Source organism: Rhamphochromis sp. 'chilingali' (genome assembly GCF_963969265.1).
Source record: "Rhamphochromis sp. 'chilingali' genome assembly, chromosome: 22".
Lineage (NCBI taxonomy): Eukaryota > Metazoa > Chordata > Actinopteri > Cichliformes > Cichlidae > Rhamphochromis > Rhamphochromis sp. 'chilingali'.
Window position 1 is genome coordinate 25646342 of NC_137950.1, and position 19244 is coordinate 25665585.

At 40.7% G+C, this 19244-nt stretch overlaps 1 protein-coding gene across 1 annotated transcript in view; it reads right to left on the reverse strand.

Annotated features, from left to right (window-relative positions):
* Positions 1-2984: 2984 nt before the first annotated feature.
* Positions 2985-19244, reverse strand: part of thrab (thyroid hormone receptor alpha b) — a 168591-nt gene continuing 152331 nt past the window's right edge. Inside the window, exon 11 of the mRNA XM_080872288.1 lies at positions 2985-18769. Coding sequence (XP_080728414.1) covers positions 18519-18769 — 251 coding nt within the window. The 3' untranslated portion in view covers positions 2985-18518. The remainder of the gene's footprint in view (positions 18770-19244) is intronic.

A 19244-nucleotide genomic window follows, 5' to 3' on the forward strand; every position in this document is an offset into this window, starting at 1 on the left:
AATAGACATCAACACACTAGCACGCCATGTGCTTTTCTGCCCCCACAGTTGTGTGCGTGCCTGTATCCATACATATGAGGGAAGACAGAAAAAGCTGGTTGGGAGTATAAGGATGTCTGCAAACAGTCTTTGGGATTTGAGCATATACTGCAATTGACAGCACAGCTGGCTGCAATGTTCTCCTGCTGCTGCTGAGTGGAAAATTCCTACTATGACTGAGCATGGAGCACTAAGTGTGTATATGTGAGCGAGAGAGTGTATGTGCATGACACACACACCAGTGAGAGCGAGAGAGGAAAAGAGGAGGGCGATCCAAGGGGGGCTGGGCTTGCGTCCAAACAGCAAGTGAGGGATTGGTTGGCGGAAAAGCTGCCTTTGTGAGATCACAGCCCCCACAACAGCTTCCACCCACATGGCGGACTTCATGTGAAAAGGGCCATGCTGCAGGCAGTCTTTTTTCAGCATTCAGTCATAGTTATGGCATTGCTTAAACCTACTTTTTAAGCATCACCTGGATGTCCTATATAGACTTTTGAGCAAGAATTTCTTACATTTTAATCTATTTATTGATTACATTAGAATAAATAAAGTATGCAAATCACAAGTGACTCAAACAAACAACTCACACTGGTTTAACACTTCCTTATGAGCAAACAGACCTACATGAAGTCACTTGGGCCATTATTATTTTCAATAAAGTAGGAATCCAACTCTTAAAAGTTCCTGTTGTCTTGAAAATGAAGGATAAGACTTTCGATCTTCTTGGGAGTGTGATAACTGAATAGGATTTTTCCACCAGCTTGGGTGGGCTTTGGCAAAAAGAAAGTGTAATGTCAGTGAACTTGACCTCAAGGACCTCAAGATCAGAATAAGTTTTGTGAACATCTTGTAAATGCATTAACATCAGAAGAGGAAGATGTATTATTTTTTAACTGGTACCATAGATTTGTCTACCAACATTAAAAAGATATGTTTATTTATGTTAATTATAAATAAAGATTTAGCATCTCTAAATGTTATTAATACATCAGCTGGAATCTGCTGAATTCCCCACCAAGCAGGCGGACACCTTTCCCATCTGTCATGAGGAAATTCACTGTGAGTTAAAGAATTAGCAGTCATAGCCCTGTGACTCACTGTACCTCACTGGGAAACCTCACAGCACGCTGAGAGACATCTGAGTTGATCTGTCAATAAATCGGACGGGATGTGCTGTGACATGCGCTGATGAACTGAGCAGTGCTGCCAGCGCCTGTCCTTCTCCTCTGATGCTGATTTGAGCAGACAAATCTCGTTTACTCCTCATTTAGCCATTATTTCAGCACACTGAGTTTATATAGTTGCTGCCTGCAAACTGTAAAGAATGTTGTTTGCAATTATGCAAATGTGTTTCACTAAGAGGAGGTACACACAGACCACTGGCAAACATCGTTGTCCTTCACCTAAGAAGGATTAAGTGTTCCTCTTAGATTATGGTTTACAGGGATATTTACATTTTCTGATATTAATACCAAAACCTCTCTCAGAACTGCATAGCATGCTAGACTGGTCATTAAAAAGAGTTCAAACAGTGATAATGTTTTTATATTTTTTTGGCACAGGGAAAATAAACTGTCAGGATTTTATGTTTACTGCAGCTCTTATAAATTCAAGATATTGAAATAACATTTTAATTTAATTTCTATTCACGGTGTGTACAATCAAGGGAAAAAGTCTTAGGATGGTGACTTCTTGTTGGCTATTTCGCCTCTCTACACCATCACTGTGGATGTTAAATCAATATGTAATTGAAGTGCTGACTTTCAGGTTTATTTAAAGGGGTTTAGGAAAAGTATTGCATTAACTGTTTAGTATTACAGCCATGTTTACACATAGCCCACATTTTGAGGTTCAAAAGTAATTGGTGAAGGATTGTTTCTAATACTTGGATGAAAATCCTTTGTAGCCATTGGCTATCTGAAGTCTGTTTCCTCCCTTGAGATGCACTGCTAGGCCCTTTAGTCACTGCTTGTTTGTGGATTTCTCTGCCTAAAGGTTTCTCTTTAGTATCTGAAAAGCATGCTCTGATGGGCTGGGAATGGATGACTGACTAGGACATTGAAGACTATCAAATTTCCTCGATAAACTTTTTGGGCTGCTTTTGCAGTACATTTTTTTGTCATTATCTCTCTACAGTGAAATAGTTTTGGAAAATGTGTCTGAATCTGAGCAGAGTATAGTCCTGTATGCTTTAAAATTCATCCTGCTGCTTCTATCAGCACTAGCAGCAGCTTCATTAATAAACAGCCGTGACCCAGGTCAACTGCCTACTATACTACGATGTTGTTTTTCTTAACAGTGGAAATAATTCTGTCATCATGCACTTCGGTTGCCTTCTGTGGTCTTTCAGGTCTTTTGGTGTTTCTTTCTTCTTCTTCTTTTTTTTAATTGCACAACATTGCTCATTTGGAAAAATGTCCTCTGACATGTTTATTTTGTTTTTCAGCCTAGTGATGGTGTCATTCACTTGCACTGTAATTTCTTTGGACTTTCCTAACATGGAAAGTTCCAGCGAATGGCTACAAAATGCATTTATAACAATAAGAATCAACTCCAGATGTCTTATCTGCCTAATTTGTGATGAAATAATAACCAGCCACGAAAGTGTTTACTGGCAAATAATCCAATTAATTGGGACACTGTTTAAAAATTGCAAACTGTTAATGGAACACTTTTGCCAAACCCCTTGAATCAAATCTAAAACTCTACAATTCAATCACATCTTGATTGTCTGGTGCATACTTGGCAGTGTGCAAAGGCAAAACTACAAAAAAATGTCATTGCACATATGGATCTGATTGTAAATCTAAGAACAAATCCCACGCTTATACAGCTGTAAAAACACAAAGAGACAATGAGAAAAAGGTTTTTGTGAATTCCATTTATTAGTCCATTAATGAAAACCTTCCAGCACATGGTTCAGCTGGAAAACCGAGGGCTAATAACAGACCAAAGAGCCAATGAGATGTAAATGTACTCACATATTTATTACATAAATATATAGTAAAATAGACCAGCAACAATTACCATAAAAAATATCTTCCTTTAAAACCCTGACCATAAACAAAGATTTGAAAATCACACACTGACATTTACAAACACGCTGATTGTCTGGACCTGTCGTAAGCAGCCCACCATATAAACCTGACAGCACACCACCCACTGGACTCATGTTGGGTGGGGGAGGGGTGGAGGGTGTAAAATGGAGGGGTGGGTAATAGGTCCAGGTGAGGAAGGGTTTGGTGTGATGAAGTTGTGGGTGGTGTGAGAGGAGATCACAGTAGATATTTGGATGTTTCCTGCGTGTATATGCGTTTATCTGCAATAAGTGCTGTCAGTGTGGATTTATTTAGCCCAGAGCATTGCCTTAAGCTTCATTGTATGTCTTTGCATGTTTGTTTACCCCCGTGCATCATGGGAATGAATCCTGAACATTGTTCCTTTGCTTTGCATGCCAGTGACAGTGGCGTCAACTGAGAGGTAAATAAAGAGAGGAAAAGGAGACAAAAAGAACAAAACCTGGGTTTCCTCAAATTTGTTGGTATGTTATTCTTGTGTGGTTGAACTGGCACCAGACATCCAGAAGGTGGGGTTTGTCGTACCAAGGAAATTTACATAGTCTCCCATATGTCAGTAACATAAGAGTAAACTTTTAAAGACCTTCTGTAACCCTTTTATTACCCTGATAATACATGACGGTCTGGCACCTCGGGATCAAGATTGAATGAGAGATCTGTACTCATACAGTTAATGGCCTTTATTTTCTGTGCACTGTTTCCTATAATGCACCAAAGTCTAGCAAAGGCTGTACCTGCAGTCTCAATGGTTTTCTATTGAAGCTTTCCATCTCAGTGTTTATTTCCTTTGGAGTTGTATTCTCTCCCCTTGTCTAGTACTGTTCCAGGACCTCGACATCAATCCTTCAGTGACTCATAATATTCAGCTCAAGAATAATAAAAATAAAAACTCTTCCAGTTTTAGGGAGTCTTCGTAGTAACTTCTAAGATGAGGGATATCAGTGATTGACAAGTGAAAAATAACCATGAATGTGTTTTAATAACTGAATTCCAAGATGACGCTGTTCTCTTGAGCCCATAAAAAAGAAATATCTACCAGCTTCTGGATTTCCTTCTTTTATGTTTGCACAGTGTCCTAAAAGCAGCACAATTGCCAAGTTCTTGCTAAACAGGAGATCTCTATTGTTCTGGCTTACAATATAAAGCAACACTTTTTTTCTTTCTTGGAAGTTGGCGCCAACTTTAAAGGTTCTCGTGTAACAGCCATAAAATTGTTATTATTAATGACACCCACCATGTGAAGTCAAGTCCGAATCTTGTTGTTTCCGTTATTGCCAAACTAGTACTAAGACACACTGTTATCGTATGTTGTGTTTACTGTATGACATGTGTGTCGCGCTGAGAGATACACCATTTATCTTTGTTGGTGGAATCATTATAGCAACAATCAATCAACCAATCAACACATGGCAAATTAACCACCTGTCGATTAGCAGTTAGTATTAGCCAAGTTAGCTACATGTTAGTAACTATGTTCCTATACAACAGGGTGATAATTCACAGCAATGTGCAACTTTTCCCACATATTGGTGTTGAACTACACAGGCTACCATGTCGCTCTCTCAGTATATTTGCACAACATGATTTAATTAGCTAAAATCAACAATGTTTGACATTTGACATTGCTAGCGGTAGAAGTCATTCGACAATTGATTGATTTACTTTGAAAGTGAAGTGCCTCTGTTTTACTACAGCTCAGAGAGTAGTTGGTGACTATTTGCAAACAAGTTGGTGTGTTTTATTCAAACTGCGTCAATCAATCTGATAGCAACAAAGCAATCGCAAGGAGGTTGCCGGTGCAGCAGTATATACCTTTTTGCAACCAGTTTCACCTAACAAAGCAAGCAACCTCTTTGGCGATACTTATTTTTCCCTAGTTACTGGTGATTGTTAATCAGATTCTAGCCTATTTTTTTTTTCCAAAATTGCCAATATAACTAACAGACAATATAAAACGCGGACATAGCTTCCGAGTGGAAAAAATAAAGCCTATGCGGAAGTGTCTTAAACCTGCATTCTATTTAGAGGCCACCAGATGGCGATAGTTGTGGTCGCAAAAAGATTTCGAGTTCTATAGAACTGTATGGGAAAACAGTTTTCTGTCTTGACTTTTTAGCACTGTCCTGATGAGTTTCTGGGGTCATTCAGTCGCTTTAAGTCATATTTAATAAAGTAATCTATTTTGAACATTCATTTTGTGCATCAAAATGGGACTGTGTAACAGTATGACCATGTAACAGTAGCTATGCAAATCTTTTTCTAATGTTACAACTAATAATCACTTCATTACGTGAGGTTTTGTTTAAATTAAAATGAACTAAAGGAACTTCATGAGCCACTGACTTGATGAAATCCTACACATTATCCTGGATTGGGGTAAGTAACAATTGTTTGTGGTTGCTCCAAAGATAATAACCTGGCTGAAAAGTTTCAAAATAACTAACAAAAACACCTAGCATCCTGTCTTTGGCACCTTCCAATTATCCCTGACTGGTCAGGTCAACCCCTGAGTGTCTGCAGAACACATCTTTTTCCCAGCAGCTTCTGCAGTCACAGTGAAACAAGGAACATTTGAAAGAGTGGTATCAAACAAAGAACAGTGGTTCCTTTTTTGTAATTTTGTTAAATGTATTGTAGTGTGTTTTTCCACCGACACAAATATGCAGGCTGAAAGACTGTCCTTGAGAAGATCAGAGGAGAAAGAAAATTCCCAAAGAAACATCAAATTAAAACTTAACCCAGAGAGCGAGAGAAAGAGAGAGAAAAAAGAGGGAGAGAGCGAAAGAGCTCTTCATCTCCGACTGTGAGGTTACTTTGCTTCTATTGGCTGATTTTTCTGTAATATTTACCACATGAGGTTTGTAAAAAGTGTTGAGGGTAATGCACAATACAGACCGTGAAACTGATGTTTTCATGTTAAATCAAGAAAAAAATACATCCTACTAAGTCGTTCAGTCTATTAATTGCAGCTCTAAAGACTTTACTTGTTCTTGATTTATCATATGGCCTCACACACCCGTGTTGCACAAAGTGTCTCTTTTAAATAGGACAATCAATAGTAAAATAGTGAATACAGACACATATAGCTCATAGACATTTGTACATGACAACCCCATCTAGAAATAGTCTGACACAAAAACATCTAGCACGAGCACCAGCTGCTGCATACTGGATGTAGAACTGTCTGCTTCCTGGTAAAATGAAACCTTCCTTGAAACACAGTTTTTGCGAGTTTCACAGAACATACTATAAGCATGCTAAGCTTTCTGTACATGCAACACTGAGACCTATCTGTTACAAACATTGTGGGCAAAAAGGTGTGCAGTAAAGACGATGTAAGCAGTGGGCATGGCGCCTTGAAGCCATGGTGGTTTTTGGTAATTTGCTGGTGCTGTATCAAGTGACTTGGACCTGCTACATAGTGAAATAAATGGATTTCTTTCCTTAAGGTTTGCTGACCAGAGAGAGTTTTCTTCGGATTTTGCGTACAAGAATGGGCTCATGGGCCATGAGAGCTGATGGTGCACATGCTCTGAGAGCGTTTGACAAAACAGGACAAGTGAGACATCTTGGACCAATAGAGTGGGAAAGACAGAGGATGGATGAAAGCACCCTTTGAGGCCTTTTTAATCAAACCTGAGCAGTTTTAAACCAATTTTTCAACCTGACAAGCATTGCATAATTTTCTTAGAAGCAGCCCCCACCTCCATACAACTACTATACAGTTTATATATTCATATATTCTCTGATCTGTATCTCTGATTGATAGACTGTTAATAAATGAGCTAATCCGTGTACATTCTTATCTGTCTAGGCATGCATTTTACACCCGTTTACAAAAAACATTGCTATAAATCTCCATGCAGACAGTCAGAGCAGCATAAAACTTATTCCAAGACCACACCACTGTACCACCTATAAGTATCTTCAGGTCTTACTTGGTATTTGGTGTAAAAAGGAAAACAGTGTCCACATAAAGTTATTCATAGTGGCCAAATCATACAGCACTGAACTCAGCTAACAGGGGACCAACTATACTTTTACATATTTTCTGTCACATATATTCTCTGGATACTCATATTAAACATGATCAGTGTTTCAAATAATGAGGTTGAGATAAGTTCAAGTAGTTCCTGTGAGCCATAAGCTCAAATTTCAGATAGTTTTCTCTACTCTTGGCTATAAACTGCATATAAAACATAGGTGTGACTATTAAAGGCACTGTGAAAGTGCCTTAAACCAGCATTCTTTCTAATGGCCACAAAGGGGTAATTCCTGTGAATGTCACAAGATGGGACTTCCCTAATAATTGGGTGCCACGGTGGCAAAGTTCATCTTTTCTAAATAAGTGTGCTCTTCACTTGGTGTGATGTCGCTGAGAACAGATATCCCCTAATATGGTAATTTCAGGCACACAGCTCAGGCTGCCAGCACAGAAGTTTCCTTTTTTGTTTTGTTTATGAGGGGCAGCCAATCAGAAGAAAGTTGGCTTACAGGGTAAAATCGTAAAGTATAATAGTGGCAGAGTATGATGGCTCAGTCACATGAGAGTAAAAAAAGGCAGCCTCCGTGCGACAAAGAAAAAAGGGCGGTTGCCCAGTGATTGCATTGATTGTTGCAGCGGTTGAGCGTGCAACACCCTCAACTTCTCAGTGACCACATTTGATCACAAGGCAATTGCACAGATTGCCAGTTGGGAGGCGACCAGTCTCCAAACAAACGTGATCTGAGTTGGGCTGCGTGCAATCACTCTCAAACAAACTGGAACAGGTTTGCAAATAATTACAGTCGGATTTATAAATCCAGACAGACTGCCAACACAATGCAATCAGCAATAGTCTGCGCCAATCAGCAAAACTCATCTATGACACGTCTTTGCAGCAGGGGAATTACCTTGCAAATGTTTTATCATTGTCTTGATGGCAGCAACTGACGAGTGGTCGCCCGTCTCTAAAGCAACCATTTCAAAGGTAACAAGATTGCAAGTTCATTGCACACTGTTGCAATAATTTGTGTCTCCAGCCTCTGTTTTCTGTAGTGTGACTGGAGCATGAGGTAAACAAGGATAATAATGAATTGTGACTCATTCAGAGCAACTCAAGTACAGTCCAAGAATAAAAAATATTTAGCTGGAAATGAGGATAACTGTTCCCTTTAATGTAACCTTGGATAAACGGGGTGACTTTAGTCTCTTGATCAATACAGCTTAATTTATATGCATCTTACTCAGCCATTAATGCATAGCTATCCAAACATACTCTAACAGTCAATTATAATTCACGCTTACTGAACATTGTCAGAAACTTGTAACAATGTTTGTAGCTTGTCCAATAAATAACATTTGGTGCTTTGATTACATTGTTTAGCTCATGGGTTTCAATTTTCTCTTCTGATTTTCTTGTTGCACTAATGCAGCCACAAAGGGAGTACTAGCTTGGACATAGTCATTTAATATTGTATGTAGTGATAACCTTAAAGTCACTCTTGGGAGTCCTCAGTTCCTACCATGCAGCATATTAATTCATTCTTTTCCCCGAGAACAAACTCCACAGCATTTCTAAGTGCAAGCCTTCATAATAAATCCTCTGGAGTCCTATGAAACATGCTGTACAGCAATGCCACACAAGAGGAGGGATATAAAAACAATCGATAAGGCCATCATTGGAAAGGAGAACCCAAAATTGCAAAGCCTCGAAGCGCAGCCGTGGCTGCTCTTTTCTGCAGCAACAGTCCATTTGTAAGAATTGATGCAGCTTTTAGTTTAAAATATCACCCACTCCTGAAATTCACAGTTTTGTTTTGTTTTTTATCTCTTGCAGTCCCGCCACACTCAAGTAGAAATGCTTCCCAAGTGACCCCTCCTACTTCCTCTCTGTTAGCCCGCTGAACACAGTGTTGGTTACATTCTTCAAAGGAAATAACACAAGTATGTGACAGGAATCTGTTTTTACAGACTTCCGTCACACACCGCGGCCTGAAAAGGTGCTTTAGGGATTTTTGGAAGGGGAAGCAAAGCAGGTCCATCAGACATTCAGCATTCACACACTTACACTCAACGTTCACTTGCACACAGCACAGTTCTCATGTGAAACAGCAACATCCACGTGCACACACTTATATACATGCACAGCCTTGGTTTTAGCCATACAACTGAGAGTTAAACAGAAAATAAAAGAGGCCTGTGGCTGGAGGACTACAGCCAGTTCATTTGCCCTGCTGAGGGCAAATAGTGCCTGGCTTGGATGGGAGCCATGCACTGCTGTATGTACACCACAAGCAATTGGATGAGGAAAAGCTGAATATTGCTGCTGGCACTTTGACCCTAAAGAGTGCAAAGACGCTAGAGTGTTGCTGACATGAAAGGATGAATTAATTTTTGCACACAGTTTTTCTTGCACATATCTATGCGAATGTAATTTATTGATAATCAAAAATAAAACTGTAACCAAAATCAATCATTTTGTATGTCTTTACTGTGTTATGGTAACTCACCTATTCCACGAAAAAACTGACCAAACGGAGTCAAAAACAACAGATCTTGACTTTCTCTTTCATGATCTTTTATGAAAGACGTGTTTCATGAAACATATGTGACTTTGATGTTATAACCCCGTAATTAACACTTTAAATTAATCAAATGTCAAAATTAACTCATTCACTGCCAGCCATTGGCAGTGAATGAGTTAAACCCATTGACTCATTCACTGCAATTGACGGCTATAGACGTCAATTGCAGTGAATGAGTTAAGTGATGATAATCACCGTGTGAAATCAAAATATACGACTTGAACATGGGAGTCGATCTCCTTTAAGTAAAAATGATGACTTGGTCTCTCAGCATTTTCTTATCAATCTGATGCTTTAAAAAATACTCCTAATATTTCAGATGTTTTTCTTTTTTTCTGGCAGGAATGGTCTTCCATATAGTGCGGCACAAAACCCAAGCGATACACAAAAGCACCCAAACCCGAACAAACAAAAACCAACAGACAAAACACTCCCCACATGTAAAGAAATCGATTTCGATTTAGGGTTAAGAAAGCAGTGAGGGCCTGGTTATGTCTGCCCGAGGTTGGACTTGGGGTCCGATTTCTGGGAACCTGGATGTCTACTCCTTTCCATCCAGGAAAGGATGACAGAACAAGTGTAAAATGAACACTGGTGATTGCAAATTGAGACAAAAAAGAGGAGCTAACAATGGTTTTTTCATCCAAGGTTCATCATCATTTATTAGCAAATGTTCTTTTACCTGAGAGAATCCTTCAATAGCTTCCTTTACCCATTCACAAAAAGTGGTCTGTGTTTGCGTGTGTGCGTGCACGTGTGTGTGTCTGTGTGTGTGTACTGGGTCTTGCCGATGCTCTCATGGGACAGTGCATTATTTTCACACAAATGTAAGAAAGAGATCTGATTAGACATAAAAATCAAATAAAATTCACAATGTTTACTCGGCCACTTATTGCACTTCATTCAAAATAACTGTAAACGCTATAATTGATTATTTCATTGCATGGCTTTGCCCAAAGGCCTCTGCCGTTTTTACTTTCAGATTGAACAGAAATTTAATGGTGCAAAAGTCATTTGGCTTGGGTGCAATTTAAATATACATATATATATATTCATAATTATAGTATTACCTCTGAAGAATCTTCTACCTACTGTTGGTTTGGTCAATTCAAAGTGCTTCTAAGTAAGTGCTAAAGGAAAATGGATTTTTGCTATCAAACACTTGCCTCACATTTCAAAAGAAGAGGTAAGCACATGGTTAACTAACCTTACTTGTGCTACATAAATTTCAGCAACTTGGTCGCGATATGCAAAGATTAAAGCTACATTTTCAAGAAAGACTGAATTTAGGGCCTGGTTTTAATTTTATATTTTGAGGCTCTGAGACACACCAAACAATGAGAGCATCGCATTCGACGCACACAAGCAAAGTTCCAAACAACACACATATACATACACACACCACTTTCTGAGCAGTTTACAAAAAAACAGCACGTCTCGTAGAATCCTTGTTCTCCACAACATCCCCGGAACCCCTCCTACTTCTCTGGGTCCCAGACGACTGTGAAGATTTACTGAGCCTAAGGACCAGGCAGCAGGCTGGGCTAAAGGCCAGCTAACCCCAACAGTTCTGGCCCACACCCACAGAAAGTAGCAAGGGTCTCTGGGTCATGCAAAGAACCTCTGGAATTCAAGCAAGGGCCAAATCTGATTTCATAAGCAAGACCGGCTCACAGTTGTTACAGTGAGCATGTCTTTTGGAGGGATTTGGAGGGAAATTGCATAGACATCTTGCTACTTGCATGTCTTAACAAACTCTACATTTGGCATGGGGGAGGGGAGAGGGAAACCAAAAACAACCATAAAACCAAAAGACATTACAGACAATCTCCACCCTTGTCCAACATGTCAACATGTGAGAATAAACCAGGATCCATGGAGGGGAAGGGCTGAGAAGCTCCACAAAGCCAGCCTCAAAAACATCAGTCTGCTTGTTGTGGTGAGGAACAGCATGATTTGTGTGAGCTCGGGGTGTCACCAATTGTTATAAACCAAAATTACTTTCAGCTTTAAACAGTTTGAGCTGAAAATATGATGCTTGGTTCAAACTTGCATCATTTAAGACACCATTTGTACTTTCATTTATGCATTGTGGGAAGGTTGGTTAGCTATTCAATCTCATAGAAGCAGAAAAAAGGAAATGGATCCAGAAAAGCATTTAAAACTGACTGAGATCTGATTACTGAAACTAATTCGAGAGGTGATTCCAGACTCGTTTTAGCTAGTTACTGAAATGCTATACATACACATTTGTCTTTCCAAGATGCACAAGTAATCTTTATGCCTCACAAGTGCAACCACATCAGCAAATGACCTGTGGAAGAAGGCCCCAATGGCATCTGAAATGACTTGTGTTAATGAGGCCTCACGTACTTGTTGCAAACTACTTCAGGTTTCAGTTAAATTGATCCTCACAGAAGTTCGGATTCAGTGTATTTAGGCTGGCTTTTTGGGGCATTGGTGAACAAATCCATTTTAGACTTTGACAACTACGATGTGGGTGTTAAACAGCTGTTTGGCATTCATGCCCAATAATACCCTGCTCCCTATCCCACTTCCAACTTTCCTTTGTAAGTCACCCAAAATCAAATATACACGTTTATCTACCTGGAGTATTTGGTGTGAGTTGCAGAGTTTTGGATATATAATTTGTAGATACGCCTGTTTTCTCTTTAATTATAACATAAGTGCCCCAAAATCTATAAAACTCAGAAGTAATGTGAAGTTACTTACAGAAAAGTCAGAAACCGTGTTGCGACACGACCAGTTTCAGGTACAGACTGTTTTCTTTGCACTAAACTAAGCCTGCCATTGCAAATGAAAAGCATTACCGCTCAGCTGAAATGAATGCCGGTCATGTTCACATTCTGTCATAGGCACGAGCTTCTTGTCACATGGTAGATGCATGCTTTCCTTCAGTGCAGCGACTTGGCGACTGAAAGCTCAGTTGGACAGGGGAGTTTTTAAGAAGCACAAAGTAAATGGGCCCGTTAGAATTATTGTTCCTCAAGAGAAGGCTGACGTTTCTGCAGCTCATGTCTCTGGAAAAGAAAAAGGCAACTCACACCAACATAATCTCGGTCAGGGGTTCTCGGTGTTTCGATGACCAATTGCAGATTTAGGGAGCACAAGAAAAATGCACATTTAATCAAAGGCTTTTTAAGTGTGTGTATCTTCAGAAAACTAGTTGATTATTGAATTTTCTTTTAACATGTTCTGTTGATTGAATTCACCTGTTGCTTATCACCCTTACCTATCCATCTTGGTCAAGCCTCATTTTTCCCAAGTCTTTTCTGTTGTTTCCCTATTTTTCTGTTGGGTTCCCTATTGCTAGATCGACCTGCCTCTTTATCCACTGCTCTTTGACACTTTAATAAAGTCCTTGTTTTCCTGTCATGTCTTACTTTTGGCTTCTCAGTCCTGATAGAACTGTGGATGAATAAAATATATGCAAATATATGAAATTATAATAGTAGTGGATTCTTACTTGGGCCACAAAAATGCCACTGAGAGCCACTGGAGCACACTTAGAGAACCCCGGCTCTACTATGGGCCATGTAGATTTGACTTTGGGGTGAAGCGTCTCTTTAATAAAACATCCCCCACTGCACTCCTGACCTTTAACTGCCACAGCTGCTGGCAAGACTCACATCAATAGTTTGGAAAAACGGAATCTGATCCCATAGGTAAACGCACACTCACACACAAAACTATAGTCATTCATGTGAAGCGTGAGAACACGAGGGGTATGCATCCATCTCTTTGCAAACAACACGAGGCACAGGGCTTACGATTAATGTCACAGGGCACTTCTGAATATGGATCTGCATGCACATGTGAGAGGGTGCACACATAAAAAAAAATGTAACAAGTATTACACATTACTTTGCTCTTTTTTTTCTTTTTACTTTTATCCACTTGCATAACAATGGGATGGAGCGGTTAAATTGACTTTTTACAATGAATCTTCGAGTGTTGTATGTTTTTGTATTTACATCCTTGGTTATGGCCAAAATAAGCTGTAAATGAAAAAAACAAAACAAAACACAAAACATAGAAAAATACATAACATAGTATTGCACCTTGCAGATGGGCAATATATATATTCTCAGTTTTGTTGGTTGTTTTGTAACATCTATGTGACACCACTATCCTCTCTGCTGGTGTGTGGAAGTTAGGTTGTGGGTGCCGGGGTCAGGTCCAGCCCCCTCCTGTCAGCTACATTCAATTCCATAAAACACTCAGCTATTACAGAAGTCAATCCCTCAGTCTCTGGGCCATTCACATTTTAGGTTTACCGTCTAAAGACTGTGCCTTTAAGGTGGAGAAGTGCTCACGTTGGCAGCGCTCAGAGCTGATGTCTCGACATTTTCTTGAGTTTAAGTTGCACCTCCTGTCATTCGAGAACCAAATCAATAAGGTAGAGGGCACCAAAGCTTGAGGGAAGAGTCCTTTTGTAACTTACACTGATGCGTACACAAGCACATATTATCTCGACATGTACACTTTTTTAAAATCTATATATGCATCTCTGAACTTTCACATGTGCCTGCAAAATATGACTCCTCCCAAGTTCCTTTGAGTCTTGTGTTGTGTGAGGTATGACAAGATTGTGTTTCAGTTTTTTTGTTTTTTTTTTTGTATTTTCAGTTTTTGTTGCGTTATTTTTTTTCTATTTGTTTTTTTTTCTTTCCTCCAAAGATGTATTTCATTTAAAAAAAAAGGAACAAAATATATATATAAAAAAAGAAATTCCTGGGGTTTTTTTGTTGGTTGTAAATTTCCTCCTGATAAAAGGGGACGGACAACTGGACAGACACGGGGACAGGGACAAACAGATCAGTTGGCTTACAAACACAAACTATAGACGTGAAAAAGAAGTGAAATATGTTACACTGCACACATGGTCAAAAAGTGACAACAGCTGTTTTGTTTTTCTTTTACACAGAGCAGTTGAAGGGTCCAAAAAAACAAACAAACAGAAATATAAGAAAACAATGATAAAATGAAAAAAAAAAATCTCCAATAATTTTGTTCCGGAGTCTTTTTTTTTTTTTAAAGTCATCTTTTTTTTTCATATTGTTTGACGGATGTAAAATCCTTTTCATATATCTTTTGTTTTCTTAATCTACATCAGACTCAGAAGGTAAAAAGCAGCATTATAACCCCTACTGTCACACGCACATACCCAGTCAGCTCACAAAAACAAAGGCCGTCGATTTCTTTATCGGTTCTTTTACAAAGATGTGTTGGAATCCCAAACCTGCATCTCAGGAATGCGGGATCTGTCTTCCTGATCCTCACAATCTGAACGTTGGAGGTAATCCTTACAGTGGGAGCTGAGGGAGGACATTTGGGGTCGTCAGCTGGCACGGGAGCGGGGGTTTGCGTGGGGCTGCGTGGGAGCCGAAGGGGACATCTGCCCTTCCTCCCTGTGTTTGACGACATTGTCTCTGCAACCAGCCACATCACCCCCTCTCGCCCATGTCAATGATGGCAGTGAGAGTTGGGGCCCTCAGCTTTTTTTGTTTGTTTGTTTCTTTGTTTCCTGTCCTTTCTTCTTCTCTTGCATCCACGCATTCTCACACTCCAGTCTCTCGTCCCTGCTGCTTTGTCGGTCACATTCAATTGGTGGCACCACTCTAAAAGGGCAGTTATGGCCAGCCTTGTTTCACAAGGCCTGGATCCTGTTTGGTGTGAATGAATCTGGACAAAACTGGGTATGAACTGCTCAGCGGTGACAGCTAGGATGCTTTGGGTAAAGGAGAGGATTTTCAGTGTTCAGAAGAGGGCTTAAAGTGAACTTTGAGTGGGCTCTAGTATGGGACAGTGAGTACTACACGGATAAAGAGAAAGCCCTCCTATGGAGGGATCTCTGCCCACTGCTTTTGGGCTGTTTTGGCTCTACTGGTGTAATGCTGACAACAGGACAGGTTTAGGGCCAAGCCCACTGCAAGTGCAAAGGCCCAGTTAAACAGAGCAGTTCAGGATACCCATTTGTGGTCAATTTTAATTGGGGAAACTAACCCGAAAAGGAGAGTTTATGGGGTGTTGCATTAGTGCAAAAACTCCCACCAGCCTGGCTGAGTGGGGTCTGTTATCATATTGATGGCAGGAGGGGGGGTTAGACTTGAGCTAGGCTCCAGAAAGGGCAGTGTCACGGACTGGACAAGAGGAGGGTAGAAAAGAAAAGAGTGGGGATGGATCTCTAGAGGTGGTGATGCACTTTAGGAAGAGTCAAACCAGACTCCACCGCTGTGCCCAAAGATGGCGTTCCAGTTCCTCTCCCCTCCCAACTGCACTCAAGCTCTGAGGAGGTGTGGATAACCCATCCTGTGCATGTGCCCAGTATAAACTACTGCTTGGTATTGGATAGAAAATAAACTAGATTTCTTTCAACCCAGTGAGATTTGGCTTGGCCCCAGAATTGGATTGAACAGAGTGAGCTTTTGAAATCAAATCAAACACTCTTGTATGGTCATTTGGAGGGTAAACTTGTCATATCTGCCATGGATGTTTGAGCTGAGATATTACTGCTATAGTAGTGAGCGTTGGGGAGCTAGAAGTGCGATTGAGTTGCTTGTGAGGAGGCTTCACTCCATCATTTTTTATGTCAAACACACTGCCCATGCATGACAGAAAGCTGAAATTTTCCATGAAAATATTTACCAAGCTCCAGTGGCAGCTATCGTAAGTGTAGCGTGGTACGTCATCACCACATGCTGATTTGACGGGCGTGGCCACCTTGACTTTTCAGTTACTCCGTGTAATCGTTCCTCTTGCTGCTTTTTGCTTTAATGGGCTGCACATCCCACGCTGTCCTTCGTTGCTTCTGCGAGCCGGTTTCTGTCTTTAGAGAAACTGGTAAATCCAAATTTGAAAAGATGACACTTGGTCCCACTTGATAAAAAAAAAGAAAAAGAAAAAGAAGAAGAGATAACCCGAATGTTATGGGTACCACTCCCTGGAAGGGGGTAAAACCTTCCAGGGGGATGGTTGGCCCTCCTGTCTTCAGTGGTATTTCATTTGAACCAAGTGACAGCACTGTGTGTATGTGTGTATTCTGTGAGTGTTTTAGTCTTTCCATGACTACGAGTGTGCACCTATGCAAAAAGCTATGCACATCTGTGTATCATTCTACACATACTCCAACTCGAATGGTGTATGTCTGTGTGTAGGCTGTGGGCAGCTGCCCGGTGTCCACAGAGGTGAGGTAGTGCCTGACACCACAGGGGCAGTAATGCTGCCCCAGCCTAGGGGTGTGTCCACTTTGAGGTAAATGGTAGCCTTCTTGGCATTTGCCTGCTCTCAGTGACGTCCATGGTAAAAAAATAAAATAAAAAAAAAAGAATAAAATAACCAAGAAACAAGAAAAAAAACAAAACAAAACAGAAGGCAAATGTGTATGGAAGCCTGGAGGGGCCACACTGAGTTGAGCCCACGATAAGAGGACTCTGTACAAACCCTGCAGGTTAGGGCTGTATATCAACACTGCCGTGCAGTGCATTCAGTAAAATGAGGCATTCACGTTACTCTGAGGTGATGTGTGTTTTCGTGTGTGTGTGAGAGAGTTAAAAAGACAAAAAGAGAGTCAGTGTGTATGTGATGAGGCCTGCCGTCTTGCTGGTGTTTGCTGCTATTCAGAGCCTCCTCGGAGGTTGGGTGTGGGAGATTTACTTCTGAACTCTGGCTACAGTCCAGCTTTTACGTTGTAATTCCTCTCTCTGTCCCTGCGCCTTCCTTTTCTCCCACCTCCCCTCTAAGCATCTCCCTTTCTCCTTCCCCTTCTTTTTCTCTTCCTTCCCTTCCTTCAATGCTGTAACTCTTCAGACAGAGAAGGGCTTACTTGTCATTCATAAGATGGTAGGCTGCTGGCACAAGCAGCATAGGCAATGACAAGGCAAGTCTGCTCGTGTGTGTGCGTATGTGTGTGTTGTATGTCACAGGAACCGGTCCAATGACAAAAATGAAAGTAGATATGAAGCCATGGTCTGTATGTTTTTCAAAGGTAGAGAACACAATTTCATAAAACTGGAGTAGCCTTATATAAATATAGCACCGGTTTCACAGGGATATGAGAAGAACAAGCTCCAAAAACAGCTGTCATGGCTCAGATTGAGTTGAGTAATTGATAAGTGGTGTGGCTGCTCTGCTTTACTGCCGCCGTTATGCACCACGGAAACGTTTACGTCTGCTGAAATTTTTATGTGCAGTGTCTGCTAAATTCGTGCGCCTGCATGACTGTGAGCAACAAGATGACACTACTGTCCATACTTTCTGAATCAATGCCTTAACACTTATTCAGAAATAATACTGAGAGGTGCTGGCCAGCTTTGACGCCGGAAACATGGGCTTCAAGACAAGTGTAAATCTGTGACCGGTACAATAAAACCAAGGAGGGGGAACTGACCCTCCAAAGAGTGCTGCCCTGAAGAACTGAGGTGGAACAGGCTGTGAGTGTGTGTGTGTGTGTCTGTGTGTGTTTGTGTCTTGGCAAATGGCTACAACTCTTACTAGATAAGACATCATGCTCAGACAGAAGGGCCCCCAAACAGATTTTAAAACAGGGGTTGGTATAAGGAGGAGAAAGAGGTGGAGAAGAGGGTGTTCACAAAACAAAATCCTCTGTTTGCTTCACTCTCCTGTTGCTGGTGTGTCGTTTCTGATATTGTTGTTTCCAGTTTTAAAACCACATACTGTGAATGTGATGTCAGAGAAATGCAGATTCCTGCAGAGAGGATTCTCCCTCCATTCTTCCCCCACAAGCACGATGGACTAACCCATCTTCTGTTTCGCTCCAACTTTCTCTTCCCTTTGCGTGCCGGCAAGTGTGCCTCACACCTCCTGGTCCTCGAAGACCTCTAAGAAGAGCGGGGGGAAGAGTTCGTTGGGACATTCCACCTTCATGTGAAGGAAGCGACTGGCGTGGCACGCCCCGATCATCCGCAGGTCCGTCACCTTCATCAGAAGCTTCGGCCAGAAGTGGGGAATGTTGTGCTTGCGGTAGTTGATGTAGTGCTCGAACGCCAGCAGGTACGTCTCCTGGCACTTCTCGATCTTTTCCGTACAGGTCAGGCCTGAGCGATCTGCACAAAGCAAAGAAGGCGAGCGGGAAGAGGGAGCACAGATGGCGGTGGGGAGGGGGTTGGAGAAGAAATATGGGAAAAGGATAGAAGAAGGAGAAGGGAAAAGAGAACATATGGACAATGAGTACTACATAGTTGAAGATGTAAGAACTATAAATGTTAGCAATACTAAATAAGATGAGACCTGTTATCAAGCATCATGTCCAAGGTTCTTACTGCAAATAGCATTATATTATCATGGTGCCATCTGGGTGATTACAACCCAGAAAAAAATCCTAATTTTCCAGTTTATTAAACTTGGGAAAAATACAAGCGTTTAGTCTAGGAACATAAAAAAATTGACAAATATATATATTTGTCAATTTTTTAAATGTTTTTATGCTTCTAGACTAATTAATCTCTCTCTCTCTCTCTCATATATATATATATATATATATATATCAGTAAAAAAAAACAAAAACAACTTTAAATTATT